This window comes from Molossus molossus, unplaced genomic scaffold (genome assembly GCF_014108415.1).
Source record: "Molossus molossus isolate mMolMol1 unplaced genomic scaffold, mMolMol1.p scaffold_m16_p_18, whole genome shotgun sequence".
Taxonomy (NCBI): Eukaryota; Metazoa; Chordata; class Mammalia; order Chiroptera; family Molossidae; genus Molossus; species Molossus molossus.
This window is the reverse complement of record NW_023425353.1, coordinates 28,794,989-28,815,845: the sequence shown is the minus strand read 5'-3', so window position 1 is coordinate 28,815,845 and position 20,857 is coordinate 28,794,989. Positions and strand designations below refer to the sequence as shown.

At 38.6% G+C, this 20,857-nt stretch overlaps 1 protein-coding gene across 1 annotated transcript; it reads left to right on the top strand.

Annotated features, from left to right (window-relative positions):
- Positions 1–295: 295 nt before the first annotated feature.
- On the top strand, positions 296–20,825 carry CCDC174 (coiled-coil domain containing 174). Its single transcript, XM_036267039.1, has 11 exons — positions 296–423; positions 3,397–3,501; positions 4,444–4,544; positions 9,165–9,223; positions 12,251–12,428; positions 15,224–15,319; positions 15,645–15,787; positions 16,246–16,340; positions 16,886–17,018; positions 19,103–19,255; positions 20,521–20,825. The coding sequence occupies exons 1-11, from the start codon at positions 382–384 to the stop codon at positions 20,820–20,822; spliced, it is 1,407 nt and encodes a 468-aa protein (XP_036122932.1). The 5' UTR covers positions 296–381; the 3' UTR covers positions 20,823–20,825.
- The last annotated feature ends 32 nt before the right edge of the window (positions 20,826–20,857 follow it).

The following is a 20,857-nucleotide window of genomic DNA, read 5'->3' as shown; positions in this document are numbered from 1 at the left end:
CCTTCGTTTTCGCTAGGAAGACGTTTGAGTTAATGCCTTTCTCCCGAAGTGCCATCTCCTCCACGTAAACGACCCACTCAAGATTGCGCCTATCGCGCTGAAAATTGTATAGACCTTCTCAATATGGCGCCGAACCAGTCATTTCCATCTTCCGCCCTCAAGACGGCCTCCGTAGTTAGCTTCAACCCTGGGTATCCTGACCTTCTTAAAATGGCGGCAGATGGGTTTGCATCACATCACGACCTTTTCAAGATGGCGCCGGTGTCGCAAACTCAGCGACGCTATTATCATAGACACTTCCGGTTGCGCTGGAGGCGGGCATAAGAGTCCTGCTAGGACCTATGGAGGATTCACTTTGGGTCGGGACACTCTGGCCCAACCATGGACCGAAGGAAAAAGCCTTTGGACGTCACGGCCTCCTCGGTGAGTACCGGTATAGATGATGCTAGGGGATCCGAGTTCCTCCCGCCCCCACCAGATAAGAATCTGGGCCTAACTTTTTTCTTAACTTGGGGACCCAGACCTTGCCTCCCCTCAGACAGGAACCCGAGCTGGCTTTTCTCAGACGGGAACCCGGACCAGCTTTCTTACTTACAGGATCGTGAACTTGGCTTCGCCCCTCGGACAGGCACCCGGCCTGGGCTTCCCCCCGCAGACACGGACCTGAACCTGGTGTCTCTCCCCTGTTAGGAATCTCCCCGCTTTCCTCTGCGACATCCGGTCCAGGCCTCTCGCCAGCCTAGCCTGCCTCGCGGTCGTGGCGGAACCCCGGCCCGCGCTTGCTGTGCAGACACATTCCCCTTCCTGGCCCTGCCATCCAGAGACCTGGACGGCCCTCCCAGAACGTCAGAGAGTGACATTCTCCCTGGACGTTGTTAGGACGGTGCGGTACCGGGAGCTGTCCGGTCTGGCAGGCTGGAAGCCGGTTTTTTGAAAGTTAGCTACTTCTAGGAAGAAAACCTGTGCTGAGTACTTACTTGTGCCAACACTTTACACGCAGTCTCACGGACTCCTCCCAGCTGCCTTGGGAGGTGGGTGCTAGTGATGTACCCATTTTACACATGATGAAATAGAGGCTCAAGAAGGTGAGGTGGCACTCCCCAGATTACATACAGAATCCATAGTGCTAGAACTGGCTCACTCAGTCCGGCCGCCCTTTCCATTATATCAGAGCAAATTGCCTAATCTTTGATTTAATCTTGAATTTACAGCAGAGTATTAGGATGCAAGGGAAGTACAAGGAAACATCTAAATGTCCCAATATTTGAACCCCTTTTCTTCATCGAACACTGAAAATTGGTACGGTTATTATGTTTGAGGATTAAGAACCAAAAATATATTAAAAATTATTCTATCCCAACAGGTTAAAATTAGCAGTGATCAAAGTAGGAATGCCATCTAGCAATTGACGATTTTCTGAGCATCTATCTTCCTTTTATTTTATTATTATTTTCTTTATTGATTTTTAGAGAGAGAGGAAAGGAGAGGCAGAGAGAGACAGAAACATCGATGAGAGAAAATATTGATTGGCCGCCTCCTGCATGCCCCCCACTGGGGATCGGGCCCACATCCTGGGCATGTGCCCTGACTGGGAATCGAACCAGCGACCTCTTGGTGCATGGGTCGATGCTCAACCACTGAGCCACACCGGCTGGGCCCTTTTACTTTATTTTTAATTTATCATTATTGTTGAAGATGTCCCCACTTTTTCCACCATTGACCCTCTCCTCCCCACCTTCACCACACTGTTGTCTGTGTCCATTGGTTGTGCATATATACATATAAGTTCTTTGGTTTATCTCTTCCTGCCCTCCTCCCCCCTTCCCTCTGAGGTTTGATAGTCTGTTCTCAGCTTCCATGTCTCTGGATCTGTTTTGTTTGTCAGTTTATTTTGTTCCTCTGATTCCACATGTAAGGAAGATCATGTGATACTTGTCTTTCTCTGATGCATCTTAAAATTCAAAAGTTGTAGAACAGGAAAATGTGTGGCTAGAAAATTGATGTGATTAAGAGCTTAGAAGAAAAGATGAAAGGTTTTTCATTTGTTTTATTAAATTTAGAATATTTTTTAAATTCTAAAAAATAGATGAGCTGCCCTTTGCATTATTTTGCTAAGTTTGCTTTTAAATTGATTTTTTTCCCCAAATAGAAATCACTGAACCTCAGTCAATGATTTTCCTTAAAATTCAGCTTTATAAGATTATTTACACATGCCTATGTGTATAAATACTGTGTCAGATCCTTAAAAAGGAACTGCCATTCCGTCCTTTTGTACAGAGTAGACAGTAGTCACTGATAACAGCTGAGGTCTGGGCATAGGTATTCACTCAATTGTCCTGCTGCCTTTGCCCTGGCCTTTTCTGTTCCTGAATCCTGTGATTGAGTTGAACTTAGAGTTTCTGAAACATACTAAAGTAAGCTTGGAAGCATTCTTATCATTCATTCATTCCACTTTATGTTTTGCTGTTGAAATCTGCCTGTCTTTTTTTTCTTTTTTTAATCCTCAACCCGAGGATATTTTTCCATTGATTTTTAGAAGGGGAGGAAGGGAGAGAGAGAGAGAAACATCGATGTGAGAGACACATCAATTGATTGCCTCCCGTCTGACCCCAACCAGGGTGATGGATTGAACTTGCAACCTAGGTATGTGCCCTTGACGAGGAATCAAACTGGCAACCCTTCAGTCCATGGGCCAATGCTCTAACTGCTGAGCCAAACTGGCCAGGGTGAAATCTGCCTATCTTTTAAGGTTCAGCTCAAGGCTGCTTCTGATCACTCTGGAGAGAAAGAAATGCTCCCTTACCTGAACTTTTATGCTACTTTCTACCACTCTGACAGCACTAATTACTTCTTACTGGTATTATAAGTTATCTTTCTTATTCATTTGTAGGCTCCATGTGAGGCAGGAGTATGTCTAATTCATGTTTGTATCCTACTCTTTAGTGTTAAGTGCCAGGCACATACTAGGTACTCAGATAGTTGCTAAACAAAGACATTTTCTTGTAGAAATTCTAAATTGTTGTGATGATTACATGAGCATTTACTATATGAAAAAGACAAGTATAGTGCCTCAGACAGGTGTTTAATAATGTTAGTTGAGTTGGACTCTAAAAGATGCAGACTTTATATACTTTGATTTATCAGTCACCCTTTGCCCAGAAGAAAGCCTTTGAGTGTTGAAAGTTAGAGTAGAAGTACATTTTCAACAGAGCTAGGATGAAATATGGCTTAGTTTTATTTTGTACTAGATTCTATATGTAAACTTTTCATTTTATATCTATTTTTTGTCCATTTGTAGGACGTTGGAATCTTGCTTTGAGAAAAATAATAACTTAGAAATCTAGTAACTCATAGAATTAAATAAATTTTTTTGTTTGTTTATTGGTTTTATTCTAGTTGGTAGACCTTAAGGCTGAACTCTTTCGAAAACAAGAAGAATTCAAACAAGAAAAACTTCTAAAAGATTCTGGAGTTTTGGGAAAACCAAAAACAACCACTAAGGTAAAAATAATATCTAATTACCTACATTGATTCCAAACATGGGAACTTATACAATACTTAGGTTTTTTAAAAATATGTTTTTATTAATTTTTTTAGAGAGAGCGAGGAAGGAAAGAGAGATAGAAACAATTAAGTGAGAGAGAAACATTGATTGGTTGCCTCCTGCACGCCCCATACTGGGGATCAGGCCCACAACCCAGGCATGTACCTGACCCAGAATCAAACCTGGACCTCTCAGTCCATGGGACAACGGTCAGTTCACTGAGCCACACCAGCAGGGCGCATACTTACGTTTCTTAAAAAGTGTTTGTGCTATCTGCTATATATAAATATTAAGGAAAAATCCTTGTCTTGTATTTGAACATCTGCATGAGATGTCTTAAATATTAAAATAGAAATTAGTAAGATTACTTAAAAGCACATTTTTATGCTCTAATTCTTTATCACTTCTTTTGGAAAAGTACATGCTATTAATAAGTGGTTTGTTACATTGTTGTGGAAGATTATCTAGTTACATATGTGTTATAAATCCAAACAGAGACAAATAGATATTATAGAAATATAACAGAAAATATCAGGGTCTTTAAGAGTTGTGAATGGTTTTTCAATTTTATAGGTAATGGTATCTATAATTTGTATTACTAATTATCTGTAATATATACATTTTCGTTATGGTCTTGAATCATTCAGGAGATAAAAGATAAAGAAGTAACCCTATGTAGTTGTATAAAGAAATTCTTTATATAATTCAGGACTTTTCTTTTCAGCTCCATCTTTGCCATGTACATTTCATTTGCAGGACATAAGTTGGCTATCAGAAGGTCTAGTTATCTACATTGATTCATAAGATCTGATGGTTTCTTTTTTTTCTTCTGATGTAAAGTAGAGATGTTTTGCAGTCATTTGGTGGTTCTGTTTTGTCTTTTTAAAATTATTCTCCAGAAACCAAGTATCTGGAACAAACAGAATGCAGGAGTTTCAAATCGAGCTGAGAAGGATGCAGAACAGAAGATTGAGGAACAGAAAACTTTAGACAAAGCAAGGTAAAGTTGAACTCTGGTAAATGTAGTTACCACTGAGGCTACCCAAGCAAAGAAATGAAGGTTCAACTTTTACTCTTGTTTATTTACAATTAAAATTTTTAGTATCCTTTTAGCCAAATATTCTATAAATATAAAATAAATGCCAAAAATATTGTAATTTATAGATGTATTTATAATCTTAGAAGAAGATAAGACATAGTCTCAATTTAAAAGATCAAACAGCCTGGCTGGTGTGGCTCAGTGGTTGAGCATCAACCCATGCACCAAGGGGTCACTGGTTCAATTCCTGGTCGGTGCACGTGCCCAGGTTGTGGGCCCAGTCCCCAGTGTGGGGCATGCAGGAGGTGACCAGATGCTCTCTCTCATTGATGTTTCTACCTCTCTCTCCCTCAAATCAGTAAAGAAAAAATATATAAATTTAAAGAATGAGTAAGTAGGCCCTGGCCGGTTTGGGTCAGCAGTTAGAATGTTGGCCCATGGACCAGAGAGTTGCGGGTTCAATTCCAGTCAAGGGCACGTACCTCAGTTGCAGTTCATCCTCGGCCCTGGTTGGGGTCCTGTGGGAGGCAGCCAGTCAGTGTGTCTTTCTCACATTGATGTTTCTCTCTCTCTAAATCAACAGAATAATTGAAAGAAGAAAATACAAAGAACATTTTAATACTCTTCACCTAAGTTCACAAATAAACATCTTTCAACATTCTCTCTCTCTCTGTGTCTCATGTGTGTATAGAGAAACTTTGTTAAGCATCATGATACTTTATCTGTACATATTTTGGCATATATCTTTTAAGAACAAGGACATTCTTCTATATAACCACACTGATAAAATAGTATTATCTATTATATAATCTATATTCAAATTTCACCAATTATTCTAGTACAATTATGTCCTTCAAAGTTGTTTTTGAAAACTTTAACCTAGGATTCAATCAGAGATTACACATTGCATTTAGTTGTCATGTCGTATCACTTTAGTCTCTTAACAATTCCCTTGCCTTTTTGTTGTCTGTTATGCCATTGATGTTTTTTAAGAGTCCAGGACAGTTGTTTCTGCAAGGTCCCAAAATCTGATAAGAGTCAATTTAACTGCTTTTGATAAGAATGCCATGTAGGTAATAATGTGTCTTTCCCATTGAAGCATATCGGAAGGTTCACATTGTCAATTTCAGTCATTATTGGTAATAAGTTTGATCCCTTGGTTAAGGCAAAGTCCGATAGATTTTTCCACTGTAAAGGTGCTCTTCCCCATTTGTAATTAGTAGTAACATAAGGAGGGAAAGTATGAAACTGTGTGACTATCCTGTTCAACACATTTTTATGTAGCAGTGTTGACATCACTGATGAGTTCTGCCACTTATCAGTTATTACAGTGATGATTTCAAAATGATGATTTTTCTGATTCTATCATTTCATCTTTATTATTATTTTTTATTCCATTTATTAGCTGACATTCTTCTGTAAAGAAGAGCTTCTTCCCTATTTGTAGTATCATCCTGGACTCAGAATCCCAAGTTTTAATGTCTGTCAAGACTGCCACATGTGTTTTTGGATCCATTGCATAATTAAACTCTGCTGTTACAAATAGTGGTAACTAAGGTTACCTAGCTCTTTTGGGTCTGAAAATAAAAGTCAGAATATTAGCCCATTTGGGGTATTGTTTTTCTTTCTTAGCATTTGACCTGTCCCCAACTGACATGAAACTTTACTTAAAGATATGTTTGTTTTTGAGATATCTGTTTCACTACTGAGTTTATTCTCAGAATTTTAGTTTTGTTGAAAGATGCCATAATTTAAAATAATTATATGCATTTTTTTGAGAAATAATTGATATATAACATAATATTAGTTTCAGGTACACAACATAATGATTCAAAATTTGTATATATTGTAAAATGATCACCACAATAAGTCTAGTTAGCATCTGTTAACTGTGCATAGTTACAAATTGTTTTCTTGTGATGAGAACTTTTGAGATTTACTTTTTAAACAGTTTTCAAATACACAATACAGTATTGTTAACTATAATCACCATGCTGCACATTATATTCCCAGGACTTATATATTTTATAACTGGAAATTTGTACCTTTTGAACCCTTTCACCTATTTCTCCCACCCCTACCCTCTGCTTCTGGCAACCAGCCCACCAGTCTGTTCTCTATATCTATGAACTTGTTTTGTTTTTGTTTTAGAATTTACATATAAGTGAGGTCATATGGTATTTGCCTTTCTCTGTCTGACTTAATTCACTTAGTGTAATGCCTTCAAGGTCTATCCATGTTGTTACAAATGGAAAGATATTCTTTTTTTAATCCTCACCCGAGGACATTTCTTTGCATTTATCCTCAGATAGAGCAGGAGGGAGAGAGGAAGGAAGAAAGAGAGAAACATCGATGTCACATCAACTGGTTGCCACCCACACGACCCCAACCGGGGCCAGGAGGAACCACATCTGAGGTACACGCCCTTTATAGGAACCGAACTCAGGACTCTCTGGTCTGTGGTATGATGCTCTAACTGCTGAGCCAAACCAGGCAGGGCAAAAGATATTCTTTTTTTTCTTAAAATTGGTTTCTTTTTTTTTTGGTGTGTGCCCCTAGCCACTAGGGCCTAGCAGGGACTGAACCTGGGATTCTCTGGTCCGCAGGCCGACACTCCAACCACTGAGCCAAACTGGCCAGGGCAAGATATTCTTTTTTTATGGCTGAATATTATTCCTGTGTGTGTGTGTGTGTGTGTGTGTGTGACATATTCTTTACCCATTTATTCACCAGTGTACACTGAGATTGCTTCCATGTCTTGGCTATTGTAGACAATGCTTTAGTAAACATAGAGGTGCATATATCTTTTTGAGTTAATATTTTCATTTTCTTTGGATAAATACCCAGAAGTAGAATTGCTGGATCATATGGTAGTTACATATTACATTTTTTGAGGAACCTCCATACTATTTTCTATAGTGTAGTGGTTTACAGTCCCATCACAGTGTACACAAAGTTCCCCCTTATCCACATCCTCCCCAACACTTGTTAGTTCTTGTCTTTTTGACAATAGTCATTCTAACAGATGTGAGGTGGTATCTCATTGTGGTTTTGATTTGCATTTCCCTGATCATTAGTGATGTTGAGCACCTTTTCATATATCTATTGGCCATCTGTATGTCATCTTTGGAAAAATATATATTCAGATCCTCTGCCAGTTTTTTAAAAATTAACTTTATTGGGGTGATATTGGTTAATAAAATTATGTAAATTTCAAGCGTATAATTTTGTGATACATCATCTGTATATTGCATTGTGTGCCTACCACCCAAAGTCAGATCTTCCATCACCATATACTTGACCCCCTTTACCCTTTACTACCCCTCCACTCCTCTTTCCTTTAGTAACCACCATACTATTTCTGTATCTGAGTTTTTGTTTCTCTTGTTTGTTTATTTATTTATTGCTTTCAGTTTTATATCCCACATATGAGTGAATTCATATGGTTCTTGATTTTTTTTCTGTCTGACTTCTGTTAGTGTGATATTCTCAAGATTCATTCCTGTTGCCATAAATCTTTGCCAAGTTTTAATTGGATTATTTGGGGATTTTTTTTTTGTATATTTTGGATATTAACTGCTTATCAGATATGCTTTGCACATATCTTCTTCCATTCAATCATTTGCCTTTCATTTTGTTGGTTTTCTTTGCTATGCAGAAGCTTTTTGGTTTGATGTTGTCCCACTTGTTTATTTTTGCTTTTGTTGCCAAATCCAAAAAAAATCATCACCAAGACCAATGTCAGGGAGCTTACCCACCTATGTTTTCTTTTAGGAGTTTTATAGTCTCAGCTTTTACATTTGAGGTTTTATTCCATCTTGAGTTAGTTTTTTGTGTATGGTATTAGAGAATGGTCCAGTTTCATTCTTTTGCATGTGGCTGTCCAGTTTTCCCAACACCATTTATTAAAGAGACTTCCCTTTTACCATGGTGTATTCTTGTTTCTTTTGTCAGAAATTAATTGACTATAAATGTGTGGGTTTATTTTTGAACTTTCAGTTCTGTTCCATTGATGTATGTGTGTGTTTTTATGCCAATACCATACTGTTTTGATTACTATAGCTTTGTAATATGGTTTGAAATCAGGGAGCATGATGCCTCTAGCTTTGTTCTTCTTTGTTCAGATTAGGGACCTTGTCTGAAAACAGAAGTGCAAAGAGTTTGAATAAATTTGCCAATATACTTGGAAGGTTGCAAATGGAAAATGTTTTTGTTTAGATATTTCTCTCTCTCTTTTGGGTATTTAAGTTGCATTTGGCATTTAAATTAAGTTAGAATCTTTATTCATTTATTCATTCATCAAATACTGATTGAACACCTATGCTTAAGGTATTTTTTTTAGGGATACAGTCATGAATAAGGAAGACATGGGTCATGCTCTTATAGAACTTATGTTTGGCAAAGCAGATGTGGCTGGGTCTGAGGGTCCCTTTAGGGTGGGGTGGTCAGCTGTAGTTATGATTGCCTCGTAATCAGGCTGGACCTCCTGGGAAGAACACAGCAATGAAGCCGAGGATGGAGTAGTCTTTTCAGGGGTGGCAGTTAATAAGACATTTCTAATATTGTTTTGTTTTCTCCAAGGGAGAAATTGGAAGAAAAGGCTAAATTATATGAAAAAATGACTAAAGGAAACTTCATAGGTAAGTAAAAATTATTTATACTTCTTTATTTTTTATAATTTATATAGCCCTATGGTATTTCATTATTTGTTAATAACTGTAAGAATAAGGAGAGCCCTGGCCAGTTTGGCTCAGCGGTTAGAGCATTGGCCTGCGGTCCAGAGAGGCCCGGGTTCAGTTCCCGCTAAGGGCATGTACCTCGGTTGCAGTTTGTCCCCGGCCCTGGTTGGTCGTGTGGGTGGCAACCACTCGATGTGTCCCTTTCACATCGATGTTTCTCTCTCTCTCTCTCTCTCTTTCTCTCTCTCTCTCTCTTCCTCTCTCTCCCTCCCACTCTATCTGAACAAAAAAATGGAAAAAAAAAAATATCCTCAGGTGAGGATAAAAAAAAAGAATAAGGAGAAATTTTAAAAATCAAACTGATTATTCTCTGTGCCAGAGACAAGAAAATCAGCAGTAATTTTCCAATTGCCCAGTGGGTGCTGGGCATGTCTTGGGTGCTGTGAGGGGACAAGCAAGTACAATATCAGCCCAAGACTGCTTTTGGGATCCTCTGCCCTTAAGGTGTGGGATGTCATCAGTGGAGGGAAATGGTCCAGAACAAAGCAAAGTTAGGAAACTAGGTCTAAATAGGCCACAATTATGAACAATTACAGCTGTGTAAAAAAACTAAGAGGAATTATGGTTATATCAGGGTTGTTTCCTGTTTCCCTATTTTTCTCTATTTTCCATCTTTTCTGTGATATGCTTATAATTGCATTTTAAATGATAATAAAAAAGCCCTGGTCAGTTTGGCACAGCTGCTAGAGTGTCAGCCCTGGTCAAGGGCATGTACCTGGGTTGCAGGTTCATTCCCCAGCCCCAGTCAGGGTTGTGCAGGTGACAACCAATCGATGTGTTTCTCTCACATGGATGGTTTTCTCTCTTTCTCCCTCTTTTCTACTCTATCTAAAAAAAAAAAATTAATGGAAAAATATCCTCAGGTGAGGACTAACAAAAATATAAATAAAATTAATAAATGATAAAAAGAGATATCACTTTCCTCATACCTCCCCAAGAAAGAAACCCAAGCCACAGCTAGGCAACAATAGAAGAGTGTATGCAAAGCAGTTTACGAAGGAGGTATATGTGGAAGTCTTTAGGGAGAAGACGGGCTCTGATAGGGGTCTAAAAGGCTTTGGATAGCTGGAGAAAAGGATTCTGCAGAAAAGGGGAGAGTGGTGAGAGTGGACCACTAGAGGGAGAAGAGGCCAGAATTGGCAGGGCAGCCTAGTGTGGTTGGGCCTCAGGACCTGGGATGGGGGCAGCAAGGCAGCAGGGGAGAGGTGGGATGGACCCCAGTCATGGGCTGCCCATCCTGCTAAGCTCCCTCTTCTCAGACAGCAGGAACACGCTCCTTGCGTGGCAGGGAATCAGCATGGGACGGTCAGTCACTCTCAAAGCTAGGGGCCATGAGGAGAGGCTTTGCCTTCTTCCTGAAGAAGCAGCAGGGTGGCCATTAACCAGGTGGCCTCAATATTATGTGTCTTGTAACTCAGCTCTGGGAAAGTGCACCTCTTTTCCATATGAGGTATTTTGTGGCCTTTATATATATATATATATATATATATATATATAGAGAGAGAGAGAGAGAGAGAGAGAGAGAGAGAGAGAGAGAGAGTGTTTGGGAAAGCCTTTATTAAAAAAAAATTCAAGTCTTTTCTCTTTTGATTCATACTTGACTTATAATTTTAATATGGGATTCAGGCCCAAAAGAGAATGTTTGTAGAGGTGGAGATTTGGTTCTGTGCAGACAGCAGGCCCACCTCCTGATAGGAATATTGAACTTGCATGTTTGGGCAAATTAAGTTTTGGATCTTCAGTTATTCCCCACTGTACAGTGGGATAACACCATCACCTGGTAACAGGGAACCTAATATCTGTTCCATCTCAGACAAAAAGACTTCAAGTGACTGTATCTTAAATCTCACATAGGAAATTTCACGTAAACATTATTCATGAATACATCAGACATCCTGAGTTAAATTAAGTTGTGGATTGCTCTTCAAATTTTCAATATGTTTTAGCTAGAATAGATCATAAGCCCTTAGGAAGATAGTATCTCACATCTCTGTATGTCCTGTAGATTCTGGCAACATGTCTTGTCTGAAAGTGGTATTCATTGGATCAAAAAGAATTCAAATGACTCTCCCTATACTGTGACCCTTAAAATACTTACCATACCATAACAGTATAATTAAGATTAAGTGATACAACTCACCTGATTAGAAAGGATATTATCTATGACAGCCAATGTCTATTGTTCTGGTATGACAACATGGGAAATGCTCTTCTCCTTCTATTTATGTAATTGGCTTTATGAATCTCTTGAAATCAAATGGTTTTGTTATCTTAAAATTACATTCTGAGACAGTATTGCTTACTCAGTGTATTGACAAGGCAGCAGAAAACTTAAGGTATTTAATTATTTTTATTTTTTAAATCCTCACCCAAGGATATTTTTCATTTATCTTCAGATAGAGCGGGAGGGGGAGAGAGAGAGAGAGACACATCGATTGGTTGCCTCCCTTAGGACCCTGACCAGGGCAACCAGGGCCAGGGACAAACCACAACTGAGGTACATGCCCTTGACCGGAATCAAGCCTGAGACTCTTTAGTCCACAGGCCTATGCTCTAACCGCTGAGCCAAACCGGCCAGGGCAACTTAAGGTTTTTTAAAGATTTTTTTGCATGGTGTATGTTTCCAATGGCCTATTTGCAGCTTTCCTGTCCAGTCCCAAGGTGGCTCTGTTTTTGTTAAGTGTTCCAGGGGGTGGTGTCATTGACTAGTGAACCATCAGGGTCATGAAGCCACCCATCAATGAATGTGACTACTTCATATCAATTCTATGTGTGGTTTTCTTCTTTGATGTTAAGAATCTGACAGTTCTCTCTGGCGTCAATGTTTCTCTCTCTTTCTCCCACTCTATCTGAAGATAAATACAAAAAAAAATGTCCTAGGGTGGGGATAAAAAAAAAGCAATATAACAATTGATTATTATGTCCTAGATGAAGAAGTGGAAGATATGTACCTTGTGGATTTCACACAGAAGATCATAGACAAACGCAAAGAAATGGAGTCATTTGGTGCCAATAAAGATTCTAGAAAGGCAGGAGAAAGAGATGATGACGAAGAAAATCTTTCTGAAAAAGATATACCTCTTCCCCAGGACCCCAGTGAAGAATGGTTGGTGATAGTATGTGATTTGATCATATTAACATTGTTAGGCTTGTGTTTACTTTTTAAAGTGATTGTATTTGGTTGTTATCAAACCATTTCTCTTTAGGCAGAAGCATGTTCTTTCATTCTTTTTTTTTTTCAGAAGCATGTTCTATTGCTAACCATGTCTTTATTCAGACTTTGTGGAGAGTTGTTTGTCTAGGCAGTGGTTATCTTTGTTTCCTGTAAGCCTTATTCTGGCTGTGACATTTTCTAGCAATATAATAAAAGCATTATGGGCTTGGACCTGGACAGTATTAGCTCTACCTTTCCCTGGCAATGTGACCTTGATTAAGTTCCTCACCAATCTGAGGCTCACTTTCCTCACCTATAAAGCAGTGATGGCAATACCTACTTCCTCTGATTGTTTGCCTTAAAATTCCCTCAGGAAGTAAGAGTATTTTAGAATACCCAGGAAACTGCTGTCTATGGAGTATAAACAGACATTTTATAAACCTTTATTACTGAAATTTTCGAATTTTACCTACATGTAGGTAAATAATGGGGAAACCAATCTAGTCTTTTCCTTACAAAGAGACCAGAATGAAAATTCCATTCTGATGATTTTCTCTACTTAAGACGTCATTTAGAAACTTGTTCATAAGTGCTTAAAATTATGTAGTGATGCATTGATGCTCTGAAAATGCCCTGGGAGTAACTGACTCTGCCTGCCTACCCTCTTGCCTGTACAGAGCCCACACATCTTCCCTTCAAGGCTCAACTATCCTCCTTATCATGGGGTCTTTGTCAGGAACATCTTAGGATTGCAGTATTTGTTGACTTTTGTCAGTCTTGGGCCCAGTGGGCAGGAATCATTTATGAGCTGAAGAGAGCAGTCCCTGCTGTGGAGCGCAGAGACTGCACCTCTTCATACTACTGAGGCTGTCCACATTCGTCCGGATAAAACATGAGCATTGGGATAGAACAGTTGTCTTCTTATCTACCTTCTGAAAATTTGTGTTTAGGATAGGTTATCTGGCAGCATGCTTGCTATAAGCAGCCAAGGGAGAAGCACATACAATGTAGTCTCTTCTATCGGTGCTGCTTCATTCTAAGTGATTCTCCCTTGTCCGAACTCTGGTAGCATTTAAATATTTCCTGCTCCCTTGAGTCTTACCTTTTCTTTTTTATTGACACATAACTGGCTTCATTAATAGAAAAAGATTTGAGGCAAACTTTTGGTACCTTTAACATCCAGTCCACTATTGTTAGTTAAGCCTTTCTTGAGCATGCGCCTTAGCTTTCTCCAGAGCTCTTTGAAAATGACATGACTGAGCTCTTCTGTTGCTCTGGTACCTCAAATAATTATTTCCCCAAGAGCTTGCGCAGTGACTGATTACATAGTGTAGTTGCTGACTTCTATTTTGATGGGATCTGTATGTTTTGGAGGCCGTCTCCAGAAACAGAATAGCCTGATTGCTTTTCATAGCCGCAATCTCATCTCTTTTGAAAGGTTTAGTGTCTTTTTATTTTCCTTATTAATGCCTGTAAGATTACAAGCAATTTGTCAGTCATTTGAAGAGTTTGGAGGACAATTGAAGGTGTCATATGCCACCATATGGTGAAAGAAGACACAGTGCAAGCAGTTCTGACATTTTTTGTTTTTAAATTAGGCTCTAGAATTGTAACTGCTCGTAAAATACTTTCAGTAGTTAAATTCCAGGTGGTGGAAAATGTTTCTGCAAAAATACTGTAAATAATTACTTGGACCATTTGGCTAGATGGTTTTCTTCCTTCATTTAAAAAAAAAAAGGAAAAGTAAAGAAAGAAACCATTTTCTGCAGTTGGAGGTTTTATTTCTTGTGGTAATCAGCTTTAGGACTATAGCAGTGGATTCCCAAACACTCAGTTTTAAATCATGGGCTGAAGTTGGAATCAGCATGTGTGAGAGGACAGAAATTGCTGACAAAAGCCAAGTCACATACGTGGGACTCTGACATTGAGTTGGTCCACCAGCAGTCCTGGCTGGCCCCTTTCTGTGTTTTTAGTACCCTACTAAAGGCTATGGGAAATTCCCTGTCCCTAATTTAAAAAAGTAAAAAATCTGTTACATCATAGTGCAAATGAAATGTTTTCCATGAAAATCTGTCCATATTACCTGTTGTGAAAAGTCTAAGTATTTCATTTGCCTTGCTCTCTGCCTGGCTTCCCTAACGACGATCTAGTTTGGGCAAGGATTAGGAAAGAGGAACCACAGGTAAAAGATCATTGACTGACCTACCATGAGGCACTTTTGTGGTACAAAAAGTATGTTGCTTGGCTTCCTCCTAATTAAAAATAGTTCCAAAATACTGTGACTTATATTAAGGAATAAATTTCTGATTCATTGGGAAGAATTACACCAATTAGAAGAAACATAGGAAAAAATAGTGTTAGATTTGGGAAGACTGAGGAAATTCATTTAGAGTCTGATACAAAGCAAAGTTATTGTGATTCTGATAAACTTTGGAATTGTTTAAACCAGATTAAAGTAAGTTATGAGATATTGCAGCAAGAATCTGTATGGGTATTATCTTTGAAATTAGAGACACACGTGATCAATCATTTTCTAGAACTAAGATTTAATAAAGGGCATGATGTATTTATTGTGCGTCAACTTTTAACTTTAAAAAACATTTTCTTATCAGTGATAATGGTCTCTCAGGTTGAGGGATTTTCTTGGTTGTGAGGCCTACATTATTTTTTTACTGTGCACCAACTCCTTAACTGAGGGAACCATATGTCGTGTACAAAGCCATCACATCTTTTCACTTTTATTTCAGGGTGGATTATGTGGATTCTTTAGGGCGGTCCCGGCGCTGCATGAAAAAGGATTTGCCACATCTGCTGGAGATGGATAAAAGTCTTCAGGGAAGGCTGTAAGTGTTATATGCAAAGTTTTGCCCAGGTCTGAAATGCAAACACAGGGATAGTTTTGTAGCCCCCAAGGGTGGAAAGGAAAGTGGTTTGTCTTGAGTTCAGGCAAGAATTCCATGTGCTAATGTAATAAGTCAGCTGCATGATTTAAAAAAGGTGAAAATATTTTCTGCTATTTTCCAGTGGTCTGGTAGGTCAGAAACCTCTGTAAGGAATGGTCTTCTTTATCAATTAGAGTTACTTACCCATGATCCAACTTACTGAACCAAAGCATTGCTGTCTTGCAGCTCTTATCTAAAGATAGATTTTGCTCTTTTCTTCTACTAGTTTTGTTAGTCCTGCTAATGAAAAAACCTTACTATCTGAAGACATGAGAAAAGAACTTCAGCGCCAACAATGGGAAGAAGAAGAACAGGAGGCTTTGAAAAGGCCAATGGGTCCTATACATTATGAAGATATTCGTGAAAATGGTATAATCATCTTACAGCTTTTAAATCATGTTTTTTATCTTAAACTAATGGCAAGCATAAAGGGAAGTATTCATTCATAAAGCAGCAGTTCTTATATAAAAATAAAAGATTCTGCTTTGGAAATTGAAACTGTCCTTTTTGTTTACTTCATAGCCTAAAAAATACTCTTATTGGGAATATCATCTTAACAGAAGGTCTGTTAAATCTAAGGGTTTGTTCCCCAAGAGAAGTTGAGACAGCCTATGATTGAACATTAATGAATTTTTGTTATGTTCATCACTTGGCAAACAGGATGAAAACTATTTCTAACTTACTTTTTTGCTTATCTGCCTTTAAAAATAAAAAGAAATAAACTTGTGCCAAATATCACTGTATTTCTTTTTGCCAAATTTCATGTTTGATGTAATTTATTGATCAGAGAAATCTATAATCTCTTGTATAATTTTTACTTATTTTAGAAGCCCGGCAACTTGGTGTTGGATATTTTGCTTTTGCCCGAGATAAAGAGTTGAGAAACAAGCAAATGAAAACTTTAGAGATGCTCCGTGAACAGGTACAAATTAAATTCAGAGTTGATGCAGAGAAGGATTTGAGCAATTGGTTTCCTGTTGGGCTGCAAAAAAATCTAATAAATTAATTAGAAATTTAAGTTGATATTTAGAATATAGTGATAGGTTTTATAATGGTAATTGCCATATTATTTTGGTGTTCCAAACTTTAAGACTGTAGTTGCTCAGAAGTAACCTGTACAATTTTGAATTTGGTTTCAAATATACTTGTGGTGTAGCCTGTGTAAGAAAATAGAAAGTTGCTTGGAGGATTAAGGAGTAGAACAGAATTGGTTGGTTTTCTTGAATGTTAAACCTTCCAGGATGCTCTGTGAATGCTTACTAAAACTTCAAAAAACATCAGAGGGCTTGTGTAAGAGAATATTTTATGGGTCTTCATTTTGACAATCTCAAGGGTAGCTTCTTAGAGGTGTCATGAAAATCAATTAATTAGTCTTTTTTTATAATAAAATTAATTTATCCTATTTAAACAGCAATATTATGAATTTGGCTTAAAGCAAATAATTTTCTAATTTTCTCTTCTCTTCAGACAACAGACCAGAGAACAAAACGAGAAAATATAAAAGAAAAGCGGAAGGCTATGTTAGAAGCAAGACTTGCCAAACTCCGACAAAAAAAGATGAAAAAGTCAAAAGATGATGGAGCAGAAGAAGAAAATAAAGGTATGTCATGGCTTATGTTAATAAACTTCAAAAGGAAAAATTTTAGTTCCATTGATGTCTCAGTAATAAGACTGGCAATATAGAAATTAGCCATTAAGAAAGCGCCTTTGAGGTACTGACAGGAGCAGTTTTTATAACAAGAGTGATGTGGAATGACACTCCAAGGAATGTTTTTAGGTTATAGATAAGGAAAATAACAGTACCTTGAGTCACTTCGTAGAACAGAATGTTAAGTAACTCACACTTTGTTTGTTTATTTTTTGTTAATCCTCACCCAAGGATATTTTTCCATTGATTTTTAGATAGAGTGGAAAGGTGGGAGGAGAGAGAGAGAGAAACTTTGATGTGAGAGAGACATATCGATTGGTTGTCGGTCCGCAGGCCAACGCTCTAACTGCTCAGCCAAATTGGCCAGGGCTACATACATGTTTGTTTTTGGTTTTTTTTACATACATGTTTTAAACCTTTTATTTTTATTTTTTTGCTGTGGCTACAGTTTTTGTTGATTATTATATATTAATTTTATTTTAAAGAAGAAATACATTCACAAAGTCAGCTAATTAAAGAATTTATAACTATGAGTATGGACATCTTATGAAAGGACTGTTAAAACATGTGGAAATGCTGTTCAGTATTGTGTTCAAACTAGTTCTCTATACGAATTATGCTGGTCTGGGCTCAATTGCCATGACAAAGAGACTCCTATATAGACTGCCTCAAGAGGGAAATCTGCTTCTCTCTTTTAACATTTTAGATGTGGTAGGTATCCAGGTACGTAGTAGCCACCCAATCTTCAGCTTCTGCCTGTCTTGCTATTTCTGCAATTCCCTAGAGCAGTGGTTCTCAACCTTCCTAATGCCACGACCCTTTAATACAGTTTCTCATGTTGTATGTGGGCATATCTGCATGTGGGCAGACCCGCCTGGAGACAGATAAAGAAGCAGTGTCTCAGTTCCGAAGACCATCGGAAATGTGTGTTTTCTGATGGTCTTAAGCGACCCCTGTGAAAAGGTTGTTTGACCCTCAAAGGGGTCGCGACCCACAGGTTGAGAACCATTGCCCCTCGAGGGTTGCTCTAACCTGAAACATTGAAGTTTGCTTCCCAACACCTGTCCGTGATCTAGCCTTGTGGAAGGAGGAAAGAGGGGAGGGGAACCAGCTTCTTTTTGGGAATGTGAGTCAGAAGTCTGTGTGTTTGTATTCCAATGGCCAGAATTCAGGGGGACCAATAGCCATAATTCAGGGAAGCCAATGGCCAGAATGCAGGGAGGCTGGGGATCAGCCTCTCTAGCTAGGTGCCATGTATCCAGTTGAAATGAGGCATTCTGGTCCCAAAAGGAAGAAGAGGCATATAGAAGCCCCTTCAGCCCTCACAGAAGCCTTGTGCTAAGCCATGGACTGTACTCATTCTGAGCACAAGTTTAATTTAGCTTTGAAAGGACACCAGAAACATTATGAATTGGAAAATTGTCCATTTAGTTTCATTTAACCGTTGTCTCCGTGTAACATGTTAAGCTTTGCATGTTGTTTATTGTTTATTTTTGCTCTACTTCTGAACAACTGTCATTTCCACAAGTTGTGAAGTATAACCACAGTGTTTTTTACAAATCAATTTTTCTTTAAAATGTTGCAAAAATTGAGTAGCCTATAGCCTGTCACCAGGCTCCAGCTCTTCATCACCCTAAGTCCTCTTGCTTTGTCTGAAACCCTTCCTTTAGTTGAGTAATGGGGATTTCTGGTCCTTTGATTGTTGGTCTGGGGATACCGATATTTTGAAATCCATTCAGCCTGGGTTAAGGTTTTGGCTCTCATAACTTTTGACCTGTGCAGCATTTCTGAGCTTAATTTTTCTCATCTACAAAATGGGGATCTAATGGGAATGCCAATATTGGCTTTATTAGGGTTGTTACAGCATTAAATGAACTATTATATACAAAGTACTTAGCCCACTACCTGGGACATGGTAGGTGCTCAGTAAATACTGGTTATTACTTCTACTTCCAGGACTAGTATATTTTATTTTTTTTAAATTAAGTAGCTTTAAGCTTTATTATAATGAAGTCTTATTTCTTTGCAAAAAATAGATGGCAGTGTAATTGGGCCTTTGCCACCAGAACCAGAGTCTGTGCCAGCTCCGCATATTGCTGCCCAGCGCAGCAAAGTAGAAGTCATCGTTCAGGAGAGGAAGGATACAAGGCCCGGAGTGCCATACGTCCGAGAGTGGGACCGAGGAAAAGGTAAGGGTGATGGGGTCCAAGGTGTAAAAACCTTTCCAGTAATGGACCCTGCACAAGAGATTTTCCTGGTTCTCCAGATCCAAGTGTGATTCTGATGAGTCTCAGTGGTCCTTTGAGGCTTAAGGAATTATCCAGATCCTTGGATTTGTTTCTTCTCAATACCCAGACAGAGCTGTTTATAAACAGGAGCACTAGAAAGGATGATTACAAAAGACCAGGACATCCACAAGGCATCACATAGAAGAATGAGGTGTTTTTTGGGGGTGGGGTGGGGGGGGACGGGGGAAGAGCTTGGGGGAAGTTTTCTGAAATTCATGCTGCTTCATGTCATTTTGCAACTTTGGAATGTCATTTCTCAGGACCTGCTTTCAAATCTTATGAAGGTTTGGTATTTAATGTATTGTGTTTTTAGCATATTCTTCTATGTTCAGTTAAAATGGTCTGTGTGCCAGTGTATTAACCTGGATTCACATGTGGTTCCATTGGGTTATGCAAAATTTTCTGTAAATTTTTTCTTTTTTTTTTTCTTGTATTTCATTTTATTTTATTTTTTATTTATTTTTGGTACATGCCCCTAGCGGGAACCAAACCCGGGACACTCTGGTCCACAGGCCACTGCTGCAGCTGCTGAGCCAAACTAGCCAGGGCTGTAAATTTTTTCTATAAATATCCCATGATGTCCACAGCAGCCTGTCTTTGGAATAAGCCTATGTTTTATACCTTTTTGAAAAAAGATTGTGTGGTGCTGCATTAGCTTGTGCTGTTTGAGCTGATGAGATCCAAGACTAAAGTAAAAGATACTCAAATAGGTGAGTCTTTGGTAAGTTCAGCTGTTAGAAATAAAGATGAAATACCAACCTAGATTTGGACAGGTTCCTTTTTGTTGTCTAAAACTCAAAGGACAACATTTGGGTTTGCTGTGAAGTATCTACAACATCATGTCAAACAAATGATTTGGGTGTGTAATTTTTCTATATATCTCTTAAATTTAATTTTAGAGTCAGTGTTTCCAGAGCCTGCAGGACTTCTCCACACAGCCTTTCTCAAACCTTGGCTCTTCTGGAAGTAGTCACTCCCTTAGCCTGTTTCCTGATTTTATGTAGGCATTGCATGTACTTCATATTATAGTTTTGTTATTTCTATCCTTGTTTTCCAGAGAATTTGAGGTAGCTTTTATGAATTGCATACAGTAATTGAAACATAATAACAAAGATTCATCTGATTCAATAATCAGTTCTAATAATACTTTTTCTTATTTTTACTAGAATTTTCCTTTGGGTACTGGTCGAAGAGGCAGTCAGATCTCCGGGCTGAAAGAGATCCTGAGTTTGCCCCACCATCGGATTACTTTGTGGGTCAAAAGAGAACTGGTTCTTCTTTTAGTAGCCAGACATGGAGCAGACCTGCAGCTGTACAGAGTGACACAGGGCAGCACCCTGGCCAGAGCCATGACCCCAGCTGTTCACATATACCATCCACTCCTGCCTCCAATAGCCCACCACAAGCCCCCACTGTCACTTTTGAAACTCTGGATGATATGATATCATATTATAAACAAGTGACATGAACTGGAAAAACATTCTGACTTGGGTCCATACTGTT

Coding starts and splice junctions, on each gene's coding strand:
- CCDC174 (XM_036267039.1), top strand. CDS start 382: ATGGACCGAAGGAAAAAGCCTTTGGACGTCACGGCCTCCTCG. Junction 17,019..19,102: donor AGCAGAAGAAGAAAATAAAG/GTATGTCATGGC, acceptor TGCAAAAAATAG/ATGGCAGTGTAATTGGGCCT. Junction 19,256..20,520: donor AGAGTGGGACCGAGGAAAAG/GTAAGGGTGATG, acceptor TATTTTTACTAG/AATTTTCCTTTGGGTACTGG.